The sequence below is a fragment of the Mauremys reevesii genome, linkage group 6, assembly GCF_016161935.1.
Source record: "Mauremys reevesii isolate NIE-2019 linkage group 6, ASM1616193v1, whole genome shotgun sequence".
In the NCBI taxonomy this organism is placed as follows: Eukaryota; Metazoa; Chordata; order Testudines; family Geoemydidae; genus Mauremys; species Mauremys reevesii.
In genome coordinates, this window is record NC_052628.1 from 6,721,854 (window position 1) to 6,738,700 (window position 16,847).

Consider the following 16,847-nt stretch of genomic DNA (forward strand, 5'->3'; position numbering starts at 1 on the left):
ATTAGCACAATGAACAAACAGCTTCATATCACAGTCAACTCTTCATATACTGATTCCAGAAGTCAAGTCACCTGTCACTTTCACCTAAGAATAAGCTTTCTGTAATGTTACATTTGAGAAGTAAAATATTTAGAGAGATATGCAACTATGTGCATATTGTACACACACACATATAAATACTTATCCATGTGTATACTGAACGTGTGTTTTCATGAATATGTATGTATGATTGTGTATATATAGAGAGACATATGTGTGTGTATATATATGAACTAGTATATTTCTCTCTATAAACATTATATAGACAATTCTATTCAGTACAGCACCTTCTATACAAATGATATCCCATTATGTTTTCCAGAGTTAAAGAACAGAATTATAGATTTAAACAGCAGTGAAGGAAAAAAGGGATTGTGTGCCATAAGCAAAAGAGAAAATGTCTGTCTGTCTGTCTATCTGCAATGCACATTGGTGTGATCCACTATCTGCAAAATACTCTAACTTATATCTTTACAGCTCATCTCTCCGGACAACAACAGACTCCCAGTGACAAGAGCATCAACAACATTCCCGTCCTATGAAATGGTTAATGTTAAGCAATGATTGACCCTGTTCGAATAAAGGAGGGAGAAATAAACAGATAAGGGCGAGGGAGATCGAAATCTGTATGCCTCATTGGCTCAGCTGTCGGATATTTCTAATGCATGTTAAGGGTTTGTTACTAAGAACCTGTTAAGTATCTTTAAACCTTTGATCTGTAGCCAGTCTTAACAAAGGTGACAATTAATTAAAGGCGAGTGCCTTGCAATAAAGTTCCATTGTGGTCAGTTTATATACACTGTCCAAAGCTGGCTCATGGAAGTCACTGTCAATTAAAATCTTGTTGGAGTCCAGTTCATTATCAATTTTTTCCCCTTGCCTTGATCAATATTTTTGGCTGCTCCTGCTTGACAAACTTAACACAATGTCTATATCTATATGTCTTTCCATTCATTTCCATGGAATAGATGCCTGTGTATTATTTATTTTTAGCCACTGCATATGGTCAGGCACTTTATTTGAGCGGCTTAGTGTTCCCATCCATCTTTATGTTAAGCAGCCACAATAATAAGCCTTCTCTTCCTTAGAGAAGATGTCAGTTGTGTCTAATGAATGCGTATTAAAAGCTGCATTCACCTGCATGTTGCATCCGGGCTGGGGCTCAAAGTGACAAAAGCAAACAAACGCAAATCCCACGATGACACCCTGACTTCAGCTCACACCAAGTATTGCAGCACCGAGCGTGCAGAATATAATTCCCTGAGATCATGAGATCTCAGTTATGCCACAGCGGCCTCAGGAAGAAAAAGATCCCTATTATACAGACCACAGCTCAGTCCACAGAGCTAGGGTGGGGTTTCTACCTGCCATGATTCCTTCCCCTCCCCATCCCCACTGCAGTTTTTAATAGATAAGGCTCAGTCCTTCACAACTATCTCTGGCCCAACTCCCTGTGGCGTCAGTGAGTGAGAAAGGAGGGAAGAGACTTGTAATAGGAGTTGTTTCTCCAGTTGGTTTCCCTTCTCCCTTTGAGTATTACTTTGTTCCATTGAAGGGAATTGAGGAAAAGAGACAAGCTCAGCCCTGGAAGTGTAGGACAGCTGATAACATCGACCGGAGATATTGTGGTTTACGATGTAAATCCACCACCCACAGCTTTTAAAAATCATGCGGCCCATACAGCTAGCGCAGGCTCATGTGCGGAGGTACCTGACTGCATGCAAACCTGGGGCCCAATCCTGCTCCCACTGAAGCAGATGGTAAAACTCCTATTGACTTCCATGGTGGGAGGAGAGGGCCAGGCCTTGGTACTAAAGAGAGGAGGATGCTTAGATTCATCGTCCTGTTCTCTGTGAGGACTGTGCTCAGCTTAGCTCATGTTCACCTGCTTTGGATAAACACAGTGACAAAGTATTGTAGGGCATGAATACAAAGGAGTTGGCAGGTGAGCCACTATGAAATTCGTGGCCTTCTGCTGTTCTGGACTATTACTGTAACTTTACAGCCAAGACATATTTAAGTTGCTGGAATTGTTGGGGTTTTTTTTCCCAATGCAGATATCATCTCCCCCAATCATTTCTCCTTTGAAACCATAACTGTCTGTCGCATAAACCCTCCGTTAGTCACACTCGATTGACGTGAGGGACCGTAACAGCTCCTTCAGAGTCGTCATGGTCTGCCAGGTCAATGCGGCGGGCCTGCATGCGCATACGGTACTCATGATAAAAAACCCTCTTACGCCTGGCTGAAAAAGGTTGCTGCATATTTGCAGCTCTCAAGGCCAGAAGGGCCCTTTCTCGATCTTTCAGCCCCTTCACCCTGAGCCCACCTACAACACACACAGAAGTTCCTAAATCCACCCTCCCTCTCGAAGGGTTGCATCCAAATTCCTGTTGAATGCGACGCAGCTCCTGCTGCTTTACTCCCTCTTCACTTAGGCAAAATTCCCCGTGACTCTGTCAACTTCCCTAACAAGACTGTTCCATTGCCTGCCTGACTCTGCTAATATCCAGTTTGAATCATCCCCCACGGGGTGCCCTGCACCTGCCTCTGAAGCATCTGGCACTGGCCACTGTCAGAGACCGTAGAGTGGACTAGATGGATCACAGGCTTGGTCCTCACTGCGACAATGTTTCTAGTGTTTTCTACCGTCAGGACTGTCATTTCTGGTCAGTTCCTCCAATGACCACGCTCAATAATCCTTCACGTATTTGGAAGCGATTACAGCCTTTACGGCCTTCCTTTCATGATGCCCATATATGTTACTCTGTTGGCCTCACTTTAAAAATAAGTCAGTGCATTAAAAAACTTTTTCTTCCTAGTAATATGTGTTATGAAGAATGTCAGTTTATAAATATATGTGAAATGTAGGTTTAATCTGTAGAAATGCAAAAAAAAAAAAAGCACCTTGAACTACAAATTTTTTTCTTCTCACCCACCCCACCCCCAGTTATATAACTATAAACTAAGCATGTTATGTTAATTATTATTATTTCATTTGATAAGGGAATGGAGAGGAAAACAAGTTTGCAGCTAAGTGCAAAACTTAGCAGCCAAGTGAGAGACCCCTGAAAATTGGCGGTTGTATTGGAAATGCTGACGCAACGGTAACAACCATAACAGGACCGGGTGCAGATGCTCTACAAAACCAGAATTCATGTCCAGGCCACTGGAAAAAAAAAGACTTAAAATCTAGCAACCTGGGCTATTTGTTTGACATAAAATGTACTTAGATCTAGATACATCTATATGGGGTGTTGTTAATGTATAGAGGCTTGTTTGAGGTTTTTTGTTCGTCTGTCTTTTGCTTGTTTTGTTTTCCTCTCTTAGCTCAAGCTAGCCAATTGTCTTTCGCCTGTTTTCAGGGATTGTTCTTCAGACAGCAGGCATAAAGCCTCCACTCTTTTGTTCCAGTTTATTTGTGCATTCTCCTCCCTAAAACTTGTCTGCTTTACTACCGCACTAAATACTACGTGCATTGTGGTCAACCGGGCAAACCTTATGTTTCAATTATGGAAGTGTTTATTCAGCACCTGTATTTAGTTGTGTTCCTTTTTGACTAAATGCTCATTCCCCAAAATCTTTATAATCTATCTGTCTATCGTGCCTTTTAATTTAATAGTCATTGTTATTATTTTGAATTTCTGAGGTATCCTAAAAACTAACATCATGCTGAGCAATCTCTCTCTCTCTCTCTCTCATGGGAGAATATAAATAAGCCTTACGTACCTTTACCCCAGGTGTCGGAAATTCCAAAATTAGTCATGCTTTTGAGAAGAGGGTATAGCAAACAGGGGAAATAAACTGTTATTTTGGTACTGCATCTTGCTAGCTGCCTTTCCTGATTTGTTGAGTAAGATTTGGGTCATTTGAGTACATCATCCTAACAATGTGACTGCCACGGTGGTTTTATCTGAGTTCTTTTTTTTTTTTTTTCAGAGGCGATTTGAGAGGACATTGTAGCTTTCAGGACAATGCTGTACCTACCAGCCCCCACAGCCTCTCTCTTTAAGTGCACTAACCTGCCTGTGTTTCACTGAATCGCAGTTGAGAGTGGGATACACAGATCTATTCTGACTTCGTAAATAGAATATTATGCAGGCCTCTGTGCTTCGAATTAAAACCCACTCCAGGCTTTGGGTACAAGTATGCATCGGTAGGAAAGGCTGCTTCAGTCTGTTGGGACAGTTCTATATTTTGATTACATTAATTCATAAATATTATACTAAATACCACTAAAATTGGTCTTAAATGACTTCAAATAATGCATTGTAATATGGCTGTCCTGAGAGCACTAACCTTTATGTCTCCCAGTAACTCAACCTTTAAGCATACTCTGCTACTAGACAAGAGGGGGGGGGAAGTTATGAATGGATGGCTTGCTAAATTGTTCAACTGTGATTAGTTGACTCTCTCTCTCTCTTTGTGTGTGTATATATCAGTGTGGGTGGGTCAAAGCTGCCTAGATTTCTGCTGGCGAAACAACCGCACAAACCTCTCCCAACAACACAATAAAGTAGCAGAGGATATGAATGTGTGCTCCTGCCCCATTGGGGAGGGCGGGCAAGGGGGGATTGGGGGATGGAGGGGACGTAGGGGTTAAGATCATGCCATGAAAGCCTTTCTGTGCAGGGATAAGGCGATCCTTACACTTACACACACATGCCTGCAAAACAAATGTATTTCTTTCAAGTATCTGGGCTGGATGTCAGAGGCTGAATCACTGTGACAGAGCCTGGGAGCTCATAAGCTTTTGAGGTGGATTTTTTGAGGGGGGGGGTGCAAATCTCTGACTTTACCTTTAGATCTATTCTTCTCAATTTCCCCTGTCATCCAGAAATACCCTACAGAGATCTCTTTACTGTTGCTGAGAATCACACCTCCACTCCATTCATTTCAGTGGATTTACACCTGAGATGACTGGTCTCCATGTTTTTACTCTACGGGTTCTTGGGTTTTTTTTGTTTGTTTGTTTGTTTTAAATAATCCAATTTATTTATTAAAGGGATCGCTTTCCACACGGTTGAATAAACCAGAGCTACCATTAACCCTTGACATCCTTCACTGGGATACCCCCATGGCTAGGTCTGCGCGTGAAATCTACTAAGGGTGAGAGATCAATTCATGCACACTCTTATGCAGCAGTTGTGGAAAGCGTCTGGGGTTTTTATACCGTCACCCTATGCTCTTGGATCTAAGTTAGAGGATCTTTATGCCATTCTTCAACCATGCCAAGAACACAAAGGGGGATCTGAGTTAATAGTCAACTTTATGTTGCTGACTTAGATGAGAAGAAAATAAAAGGGGGCGAGGGAGTGAGAAAGAAATACAAAAACCTAGAAGCAAAACCCAATCCTAATTTTTCAAAGCCCCGCCATGCTTTTTGACTTAATAGTAATTAATCACCCGTGGCAAGAAAGTAATTTTTTTTCAGGTAGCCAGAGGCACATTTTGATCAGGATTAGCTAATAAATCAGCAGCGTCACCCGAAAGGAGTTCAACACTTCTCGGACGGACTACAGAAAACCGATCTCTCAAACGCTGGCATCTCGGCGCCCAGCCCCGCTCCCTGACAATAACCATCAGCATTCCCCCCACCCCAACACACACACACACACACACACACACTCCGAAGTGCAGAAGTTCGAAGAGGCTGAAAATCTGCTTGGTTTCTAGAGCAGCCGGGTCTGATCCACCCTGACCGATTCCCCATCCTAGGTGGCAGCTTCAGCTGGAGTTGGGGGAAAATGAAGTCAGGCGGCTTGCTTATTTCAGGACTATTTGCTCCAGATTATTCAGGCAGCAAGAGAAGTGCTCGCTCTCTCTATGCGTGTGCTCACAAACACACATCTCTGCGGACCATGGCTGATCCACAGGGCGAGATACATATTATATAAAATAGGAAGGCATTAAAGTTTGCCCAGAGCTAGAAATAATTACAGACTAAATACAAGAAGAAACCTCTGGCCAGATCCCATCGCCACATGCCCTGGTAGCCTGGGTTTTGCATCCAGGCGAAGCTATGTGGTAAAGTTTGTATTATTCATTATTATTGTTTCCGCTTTCTTAAGAAAGAAACCCGCATCATTCACTCACACCGCCCACTGGAACTACCCCTCATCTGCTGGAAACAATCTCCTAGGACCTCGCCTTCCTGGTGCTTATTTTTATTGGCGACTTGTTTAAACGATAAACATCAAACACTAACCTTGATGTGGTTTCTAGGAAGCTTGACTGAAAGGTGAAAAAGCTCCTAGGTTATACTGATTATTTGGGGAGAGGGAAAATACCCTGTAATTTATATGCACTCCTCAATCTCTTTGCTCTAGATACTGCTTTCTTGGATATAGGATTATATTTGCATTCTTTGCGGGGGGTGGGAGAGAGCTGACTGCTAAACATGCCGTTAACTTTAAGATTTACAACTCCTCAAGCAAGCTGAATAGATATGAACCCAATGAAATTGTTCCCTGCGACCCTGTCCACTAAGAGTCTGCTGGGTTAACAGAAGTTGATATTTAACCCCCTAATTTCATAAATCTGACTTCCTCCAGCCCTGGATCTAAAGTGACCACAGAGTCGTATTTGTGCTCTGTTTGATCGAGGCTGCGTCTTCTTTTAAAAGCAATACTCCATAAACTAAATAATCATTAATAAACAATAATAATAATTATTATTAATAATATCAGGAGTTAAGAAGGTCGTTCATTTGGGCTACCAACGCATCCTGTTTGTAAGCGGGTCTTCTATGTAAATTACCTCCAAGTTACTCAGTTTAGTCCTACTTTCGTGCCTGGCGATCCATCGGGTGGCAAGCACTAAACTCCTGCTAATCTCAGCTACACATCCGAGCATCCCAGCCCGGGGGATGAAACATTTGCAGACCCCACTCGGCCGCTACAACTAAGACCGGGGGGAGGAGGGCGGAAGAAAACCCTACATGAAGGCGGCTCCAGACCGTTCACATAAAATCCCCAAAGTTCCTGATCTCGTCCAGCGTGCGCGGGGAATTGACCATCCGCGCTAAGGAAAGTGTCTCGGTGTGTGCATGCTGTGTTTGCTCGGGATGCTCCTTTTTAATGAGCTCCGCTGCTGTCTACTTTGCAATTGTCTAGGACCCTGCCTGCGATTTCTTTTATTGTTTTTTTTTCTCTCCCACCCTTAAAAAAAAAGAACTCAACCTCCCCCATCCCTTTATTTTAAGATCCCGGATCTCTCCTAAGGAATCGCTGTCGAATACACCCCTCCGTGTGTGGAAATGTGCCGCCACGAAAGAGAAATAAATAAGCCCTCTCCGTCTTTTCAGCACCACCGGTCTGTGGACAGCTGCCTCTGGCCAACCCCGGCGGGCTCAAGTGATTGCATCGCAGCGGAAAGCAAAAGCAAAAGCAGGAACAAAAAATAAATAACCCGCGTGCGATGTGTGTGTCCCCCCCCCGCCACCCCCTTTTTCTCCCTCTCTGCTTCTCTTTCCTTCTGGCGGCCCCTGCGCCCCCCCAAACTCCCCGGGAAAGTTGGCGGGGAGCTCACCTTTGTGCATGCCGGTGAACCTGTCCTTCAGCACCGTCAGTTCGTAGATCTTGCCGAACTCCTCGAAGAGCGGCTTGAGGTCCTTCTCGTCCAAGTTGCGGGGGATCTGCCCAATGAAGAGCTTAATGGCATCGTGGTCCTTCATGGGGATGGTGGCCGGGTTTCCGGGACTGTGGGTTAATCCGTTCATGTGCCCGTTGGTGCTGGGGTTGGTGTGATTGCTACTCAGGCTGCTATTGTCTGCTTGGCCGTTTGCTAACGTGGCCATCTTTATATACATAGAGAAAATCTTCTTTCCCTGTTCCCCCCACCCTCGCTTCTCTTCTCTCGCTCTCTCTCCCGCGTTCACACACACATACATACACACTCACACACACACTCCTCCCTCTCCGCCTCGCTCCCCGGCTCTGGGCTGGCTGCCTTTTTTTTTTTTTTTTTTTTTTTTACATTGAGGATCTGTGTCCTTTCCGTTTAAACAGGCTGGAGCGGTTCAAATTCCCAGCCAGACTAGGGGGTGGTGCGCGTGTGGATGAGCAGGGTAGGGACTGGGGGGGATCTGTTTTTGCCAATACCCTGGCTAAACCCCCTCCTCCCATCCAACCAACCCCCCCCCACCACCTTCCCCCCCGTCTGCCTGCCTGGGAGAAGCTCAATGGTACCTTCCAACCCAGCCCCTGGCTATAAATAGCATTAGGCGCATGGCTATTGGAGAGAGAGAGTCAATTTCTATTGTGCCAAGTGAGCAAAGGGGAGCGATTGCATTTTTAGGAGCAATGATGATGATTCCCCCCCTCCCTTTTCCTTTGCAAAGCCTTTCGATCAATCGCTGTCGTGTTTTAATCTCAATCATCACCCGGAAAACTGCCTTTTATTTGAGGTGCGGGGGGAGGGGGACCCCAGGTGTTCTGGCTTTATTCTTCTATTAAATATGATGATGATGATGATGATGAAATTGATCATAAAAGCAGTTCAGAGCAGGAGGAAGCCTCAGCATCACAGGCTGCTCTTACTGTAGTGGCTGGATAATTTCTCTCTCTTACTCTGCCTGATCTTGTTGCAGCTGAAAAAAAATAATAATACCCGGCTTGCTCTTTAGTTATGTAATTATGCCACCAAGCCGGGAAGGGGGGAGTGTATTCCTGTAGATCTCGGGAGAGGAAGGGGAAAGCGTTAGGACTGTTGAGGAGGAGGATACTGATTTTACATACAATCCGTGCCGGGAGTGGGCTGTAAGGGAGTGGATGTGCCGGGGAAGAGACGGCTGAGATAAGATTTCCTTGTTCGGCTCCCAAGCCATCAGACTAGTCTGTCTCTAGCTCTGCGATGGAAACATTAAACGTATTTTGTTCTCATCAGGGCTGAGAGATGCTTGTCCGAGCAATGCATTATAGACAATTAAATTGGACTCTATTAAATAAATACGATCTCATTTCCTGTCGTTCGGAGGGGGAAAAAAAGACCAAACCCCCATAAGCAGAAGGGTTTTTGTTTTGTTTTGTTTAAATAAGGGTATTACCAGCGTTCAAAGCATTTTTTCTTAGACTCCAGTGAAATCTGTTGAGGCTTGCTTGGGGGGGGGGGCTGCTAGCAGCACAGAAAGGGAAACATTAGGAGGAGAGATGAAAGCTGCTTTGCAGACTTCAAGTTACCTGGCCCGAAAAAGAAAAGCACCTTCTTGGCTAATCTCTCTCTCTCTCTCTCTCTCTCTATGTGTGTTTCTCTCTCTCTGTGTGTGTGTGTGTTTCTCTCTCTCTCTCTCTCTCTCTGTTTCTCTCTCCCTCTCTCTGTTTCTTTCTCTCTCTGTGTGTGTTTCTTTCTCTCTCTGTGTGTGTCTCTCTGTGTATGTGTTTCTCTGTGCGTGTTTCTGTCTGTCTGTCTCTCTCTCTGACTCTCTGTGTTTATGTCTCGCTCTCTCTCTGTGTTTGTGTGTGTTTCTCTCTGTTTCTGTCTCGCACTCTCTCTCTCTCTCTCTCTGTGTCTCTGTGTGTCTCTCTCTCGCTCTCTCTGTGTGTGTCTCTCGCTCTCTCTGTGTGTGTTTCTCTCTCTCTCTCTCTTTGTGTCTCTCTTGCTCTCTCTGTGTCTCTGTGTGTTTCTCTGTGTGTGTGTGTCTCTCTCTCGCTCTCTCTCTCTGTGTGTTTCTCTCTCTCTCTCTTTGTGTCTCGCTCTCTCTGTGTCTCTGTGTGTTTCTCTCTCTGTGTGTGTGTATCTCGCTCTCTCGCTCTCTCTCTGTGTGTGTGTCTCTCTCTCTCTGTCTCTCTCTGTGTGTGTACACACTCAAAACTATTATTCGTTCCTCTCAGAACGGGGCCATAAATCGATTCATCAGTCATCTAATCTTCATCTTGCCTTGACTCAAATTTGAAGCAGAGGAGGGAGCTGTCATGGTTTTACATTATCTCCCCCCTCCCCGCCACCCCATCATTTCAGGGAGCAACAGTGAGGGGCACAGAAAACCACAGCAGTTAGGCAACCGCATTGTGCATCAGCTCCAGTCTGGAGACAGGGTCTCTGGAGGGGTGTGTGTGCGGGTGTGTGTGTGTAACACGTGTTATTGTAAGCGGAAGGGAGAGCAGTAAGAAGGCTATTCCTTTAAAAAAAATTCGCGTTTCTAAACGGCTATTGACCGAGCTGGTCTCCCAGTGTGGTAGAGGGATTTTTTTTGGTTAAACTTTTTTTTTTTTATTAAAGGCAGGAGGGAAAAACCAACAACGTTAAATTAAACAGTCCTTAGGTTCCTTTGATGCATTCAATGAGCCGAGGCTGCATAGCCCGCCCTGGGGGTGAGAGCAAGGGGCCCGATCCTGCATTCCTGGGCGATCCCCTCGATTTGGGATTGGGAAAAAGGTTGCAGGATCCGGTCAGAATTTTTCTGCAAATAAACTAAACTCAGGGCCAGCCAATGAGTAGTGAAGCTGGGCTTAGCCTCAGCTCTTATTCACTTGGGGGGTAGGGAGGGATCAGTTCCTTTCTTCCTAAAATCCCCTGAAATCCTGCTTGCTCCTACACTCAGCTCTTCAGCTGGTCAACATGCCAATGCATTGTCCACACAAGCACCTCTCCGTGGGTAGCAGGTGCAGGAGAGGGTGGGAGCAGCATTGGATAGCCTTTCCCTTGTATCATCCTTCTCCCGGTAACATTACAAAGCCCTGCCAGTGCCAGGTCCTTCTCTTTATTGCTCTTTAAATATCTCACTCTGGTCATGAGAAGGAGCTTTCTTTCAGAGAACTCCAAAGCTCTGACGGATGGCATCCTATTTTAGTGCCTCACTTAAATTATGTAGTGCTATTTGTGTGTGTGTGTGTGTGTGTGTGAGTGAAAGTTTGCGTTCCTTTCCTAGAGAATTTCACAACAAAATGCAATGTGTACACAAGTGCTGCATCCAACACTTTGGGAAACTGACCGGGCTAAGAATCCTCCTCCCGCCATCTTCATTTCTGTTGAATTACTCACCTTCCGTGTTTAATTTGTGCCAGCACTGAGCTCTGACACCTCTAGGCTCAGCAGTTCATAGCCCCAGCACCTCTGGGCTTGGCAGTTCATAGCCCCTGCGCTTGCTGCATCAGTTATGAATGTAAAAAAAAATTGCTTGAGCCCTGGCACCTTTTTCATTACAAATTAAGCACTGCTTGCCTTCAAATGCTGACTGGGGCCCATATCTGAGGCTATGTATAACCACACAGAAGAGCTCACTGAAAAGAATACCTGAAGGAAGAGATCTGGGGAAAGACTGTGATTTAAATCAAATATATGCCAAGGAGCCAGGAAGGCCCTTTGAATTAATACTTGTTAAGCCTTGTTAAAAGAACAAACATTCACCGAACTCAAAAGGTGACACAGATTCCAACAGTGACCTGTTCAAAAGGGACAGATCTGTTAACACATTTTACATGTGGCAAACCCCTGTGCATACAACTGCTATTCCAAATGCATGTCAATTTAAAACAAACAAACAAATAAACAACAGGCTGGTGGAAAGAATAATCTTACTGCTTAGCCAGGGTGTCCCTTTGACAGTTTTCTACCTAGGGCTGGTTCACACACAGTTTTTGTATGTCTATACCTGTCGTGGCTTAGAAGCAGATATATAGTGATAAACCCTCCTTCTGTTCAGATACTATGGTATCCTAAAATGCTGTTGCTGCCAATATACCGGTTAAAAGGTGCTTATAGCAATATAGCATATTAAATGTTTGGAAATAATCAATACCCCCATAAGCACCTTTATACAACAGTATAAAGGGTTGTATTACTTTAACTGCATTGGTTTTTAAACCATTATAGTTAAAGGGAGGCAAAAAGTAGGTATAGACTGAGCCTAGGTGAGAACTATTCCCAGGTAATCCTGCTTCTCTAGCCCTTAACCAGGCAAAATTACCTCTGCAGTCCATGAGAGTTTGGTCTGACTACAGTCTTCAATAACAAGCTACTATTGCTCATAGGGAGGGGAAAGCAGTTCCTGCTCAGAACATAGAAATAACAGGAATAAATAAAAACTAAATCCAAGTATTATTACTTATTATTAAAGTTTCTACTGTCTACTTTCAAACAAACATCTATGGTCCAGTTGTCCCCCCTTTCTCCTGGTCAGTAGCATCTTACTCGGCAAGTAGCCCCATTTGTTTCAATATGGTTCCTCATAGAGTAAGGCTCTGCTCAACCGAAGGGTGACCGAATCTGACCCATAATGCAATGCCACTGAAGTCAGTGGAGAAGCAAAATCAATGGAACCACTCGCATGGGTGAGCATTACTCATGTGTGCAAAAGGTTTGCAGGATCAAGCCTTTGTTTGGGAATGCTACTTCATTTTTTATTTTCCTTTCAATGGGCTCAATTCTGCAAACTCTTGGGCCAGGATGGCACTTTAATCACATGAGAAGACCCATTAATGGTAATAACATTACTCAGATAAGTAAAGGTACCGACACACATAAGTATTTTTCCAGCATTAAGCCTTAAAGTACATTGTGTGGTGGGGAGCCAAGGATAATCCTAATATTCATGAAGTCCATTGACTTTGTGGGGAGGGAGGACTAGATCAGGCCCTTGAAGTGAACATGTTATCATAGAACAACATCTGACGAAGAAAAGGTAAAATCCCAGTCCCCACCACCTGTATCCCATATAAAAACTCACACAAGCAGGTAGAGAAGAAATAAATGAATAGCAATTAAGGGTTAATGAAGGGAGGATTTATAAATAGAACTGGTATTTGTCAAATAATTTATCTGACAAATTTAACAATGTCAGATAAATCATTTCAAAAATACACATATTTAAAAAAAAATAAGTCTTCACCCAGCTAGAGATCTGGGCTGATAATTCAATACACATATTCACGGATTGTTTACTTGATTATTTTCCTGATCTATTTCCAAACAAACTGTGAGATCATTTAAAAAAAAATCAAGTTCAAATCTCAGACCAAACCTATACACCCCCAGTTATTATGGAAGGTCCCAGTCCTGCAGTGTCTACCAAACTAAGTGGGAATACATTCACTACACTTGGTAAGGAATGTCCAGCCGTATTCTCATTAAAATAAAATCAATGCTAGCTGCATCTGGGCCCTTGATACATGCAACAAAATGAGAAGAGCTTGTGTCTTCTTAAGTCAGGCAAGAATGCGTGCACCTGGTTATGGGCCCCGTCATGAAACCCATTACTCATGGCAGTAATCTGCATTCTTGGGAGTGGTCCATTGAGATCAGACAGATTATTCATGTGAGGAAGGATTACTCACATGAGCGTTTGCAAGGCGGAGCCCTGAATGAATACGGGAATCAGTGCTTTTCTGCAGTAGTAAGGATAGCATAGAGTGGCTGAGGGGAGGAACAAGAAATATCTGTGGCTGAACGGACTTTGGATAGGGCTCAGTCCAAAGGCAGGCAGCAAAAATGCTCATCACAATCAAAGGGAGCATTTCTTAGCTCAGCCTTTTCTTATTAAACTAGGAATGGTGATTTTTAGGCGATAAAACTGTGTTAATCTCTTATTAGTGGTTGAAAACTGTGTGTGTGTGTGTGTGTGTGTGTGTGTGTGTGTGTGTGTGCATCCGCATAGGCATTTGTTTACACACACGCGCACACACACACACAAACTAAATTCCACTCAGTGAATTCTATTAACAACCATCTCCCAGGTATTCCCATTATCTATGCTGTATCCACTGTAAACATGTTGTTTTAGCCCTTTGAAAGTGGCTATCAAGTAGATTATCTCCTCATTCCTTTTCCATCATATGTTCTGCCACAATTTCTCTGTACATAATCAGTAATGAAAGCAGGCAAGGCTGCATTGGAAGAACAATGATACTTCACATTCCTACTGCACTTTTCATCACCAAATCAGTGTGCAATCTTTAGCAAATTAATGCTCACAGTACCTCAGTGAAGTAGGGAAATTAGTGTAGTAGGAGCCTGCTATTAAGGTTGCATGTTATTGCCCATTATAAGACCCTGTTTTCAGTTACTTATAATAATTTCGTCATACTTTAACCGCTTGGTTTGAAATCTTCCATGGTGGGTATCTGCCTCAGGTGATTTTTTTCTTTAATTTGCAGTAAAATTGTTGAGCTATTTATGAGAATAAGGCTATGGAAAAATGTGTTGTTTTGCTCATGTTAAAAAAAATGTGGCAACCTTGCTTTTTGAAAAGTTCTAGTGCCTCTATGCTTTGGGGCTGGAAACTGACATTTGGCAGGGCAGAGGCCTTTGTGTCAAGGATGTGCCTTTTGTTTCCCTGTGTAAATCCATTTCAGCAGCTACATTCCCCAAATATTCCATCCACACTAGGCACAATCCACACTGGGGATAAGCAGAACAATCCTAGCAAGAAGAGCTCTGGACTGCAGAAGGACATATCAGAGTCCAGGTCTGGCCACCAGAAATTAAATCCAGAAAGGGGAGAACTGAGACTGGCTGGGCAAGGACACTGACTGTGAATGGGGGAGAGACTGAGACTGGGATGAGGAAAAGGGACACATTTCACTGCTTGAGAATGAGTCCATTTTTGGATGCCCACTTAAATTAGGTTATAATGTCAATGGTCTTGGTATTCAATAGCTTTAAAAGTTAGACCCTAAATGTCTCAAGGTGTCCTCCAAAGATCAGTGGACACTTTTGAAAATGTTGGCTCAAGAGGTGAAGCAGAAGAGCCACTGTGAATACTCAGGACTTCCCAATATCCCATGCATTGCTTCAGCTACTAGGCCGTCTGCCTCTGACATTCCTTTATCAATGTAATGAGCACAACCTCAATAGCGGGTATATTTGCATGAGTTCAATGCTCACCTTGCAAGACCCATTCATGTTTCTGCTTTGCTCTTCTGCTTGTGGGTTGTGATATCATGTAAAGATGGATGTTAACACCATTGGCTTCATATATCCTCATTCTAGTGCAGTTGTATGGCAGATTACTAAGTGTTGAAAGTGCATGTTTGTGTGTATATAAATACTGTATACAGAGATGAAAAGAGAAGCTACAGCCAAGCTTCAAAAATGTATCCTACAAACTGAGTTTCATTTTAAAATCTAGTTGCATTGTTAAAGAAAAGTTAAACCATTTGCTTTTTTAAATTTGTTTCCCTGATCATCTATCATTAGACTTAACACCACACTGTCTGACAACTGCATTAGTTTATCCAGTATTACAAATGAGTTCTGGCCCAATCCCTCCTAATATTTATGGGCCTGATCCAAAGCCCTTTGAAACTCGTAAGAATCTTCCCTTTGACTTTAATGGACTTTGGATCAAGCCTTATATCTTTACTTTTCACTCCCCAGAGATCCTGTCCATTCCTCTCCAACATAAGAAATGTGAATGATCTTTGGGTGAGTCTTTTGAAGGCAGATGGAGACTGGTAAGCAAAGAAAAGGTGTAATGCATGGATTTACAAAATGGTCAAGACCACAGGAGCAATGTAATAGACCATTGAGGATTCTCACCCAAGCATATGGTCAGGGAAATATCACACTCCTATTAAGCAGGGGCAGGAGACTGTCTAGCTGCTATAACTGTGTGTGTGCGCATGTTGGGAGAGAGTAGAGTCTTAGGCCTGGTCTACACTGGGGGGGGGGGGGAGGAAATTGATCTAAGTTACGCAACTTCAGCTATATGAATAGCGTAGCTAAAGTTGACGTGCTTAGATCTACTTACTGAGGTGTCGTCAGTCGGCGACTCCGCCTGTGCTTCTCGCTCGGGCAGAGTACCGGAGTCGATGGGAGAGCGCTCGGTGGTCGATTTATCGTGTCTTCACTAGACGTGATAAATCAACCCCCGCTGAATCGATAGCTCCAGAGGTAAGTGTAGACGTGCCCTTAGTCTCATTACAGTGTTTTAAAATTTTGGGCTGTTCTCAGCTCCGGCATCCCCAGATCTTTGGAAAACTGCACTTTTGAGTTTGGTTCAGGCTGATCTTTTTACAGCACTTGTTCCTGTATGTTTAAATATTTGGGAAACACTCTTGTGGGAAAGGGGCCTTATTGATATAGGGGACATACAGAAAGCTAGTTCCCTGTGTTTATCAGTATGGAAACTGAAACAGTATGCTGGCAAGGGGTAATACTGAGGGAAGAAAAATACATAAGAAGTCTAGTAATAATTGGAGATATACCAATCTCCTAGAACTGGAAGGGACTTTAGAAGGTCATCAAGTCCAGCCCCCTGCCTTCACTAGCAGGACCAAGCACTGATTTTGCCCCAGATCCCTAAGTGGCCCCCTCAAGGATTGAACTCACAACCCTGGGTTTAGCAGGCCAATGCTCAAACCACTGAGCTATCTATAATTGATTTCAGTTCTTTAGTTTTTATTCATTTTTACTGAATCATAGAAATGTAAGGCTGGAAGCAACCTCAGGAAATCATCTAGTTTACTCCGCTCCCCCGCAATTGAAGCAGGTCCAAGTATACCTAGAACATCCTGTGATGTTCTGTACCTCGGGGGAACACCATGCACCCCCATGTTCATCCTTGTAATATGTGTGGTATCCAATACAAAGCTTGTCATGTCGGGTGTCTTCGGAAGGCTCATGAGTGGGGGTTCTCACAGCAGAGCAGGGTAAGGCTGGCTCCCAGAGTCAAGGATTGGAGTTACCTAGCAGATCACTGGTCCAGATAACACCAGGGGAATATCACACATCCATGACAGCTGTTTGTCCAATTTGTCTTAAATGTGACACTGCCATTACATCCTAGAAGATATGAGTCTTTTCTGGAACTGCATCACACTGTTGACTCATATTCAGTTTATGATCCACTGTCACCCCTAGCTCCTTTGCTG

At 43.7% G+C, this 16,847-nt stretch overlaps 1 protein-coding gene across 10 annotated transcripts in view; it reads right to left on the reverse strand.

Annotated features, from left to right (window-relative positions):
• Nucleotides 1–7,949, reverse strand: part of CELF4 (CUGBP Elav-like family member 4) — an 861,314-nt gene extending 853,365 nt beyond the window's left edge. For all 10 annotated transcript variants that reach the window (XM_039544851.1, XM_039544847.1, XM_039544850.1 and 7 more), the window contains exon 1: nt 7,570–7,949. In XM_039544851.1, the coding sequence (XP_039400785.1) occupies nt 7,570–7,930 (361 nt within the window). In that variant the 5' untranslated portion in view covers nt 7,931–7,949. The remainder of the gene's footprint in view (nt 1–7,569) is intronic.
• Between the last annotated feature and the right edge of the window lie 8,898 nt (nt 7,950–16,847).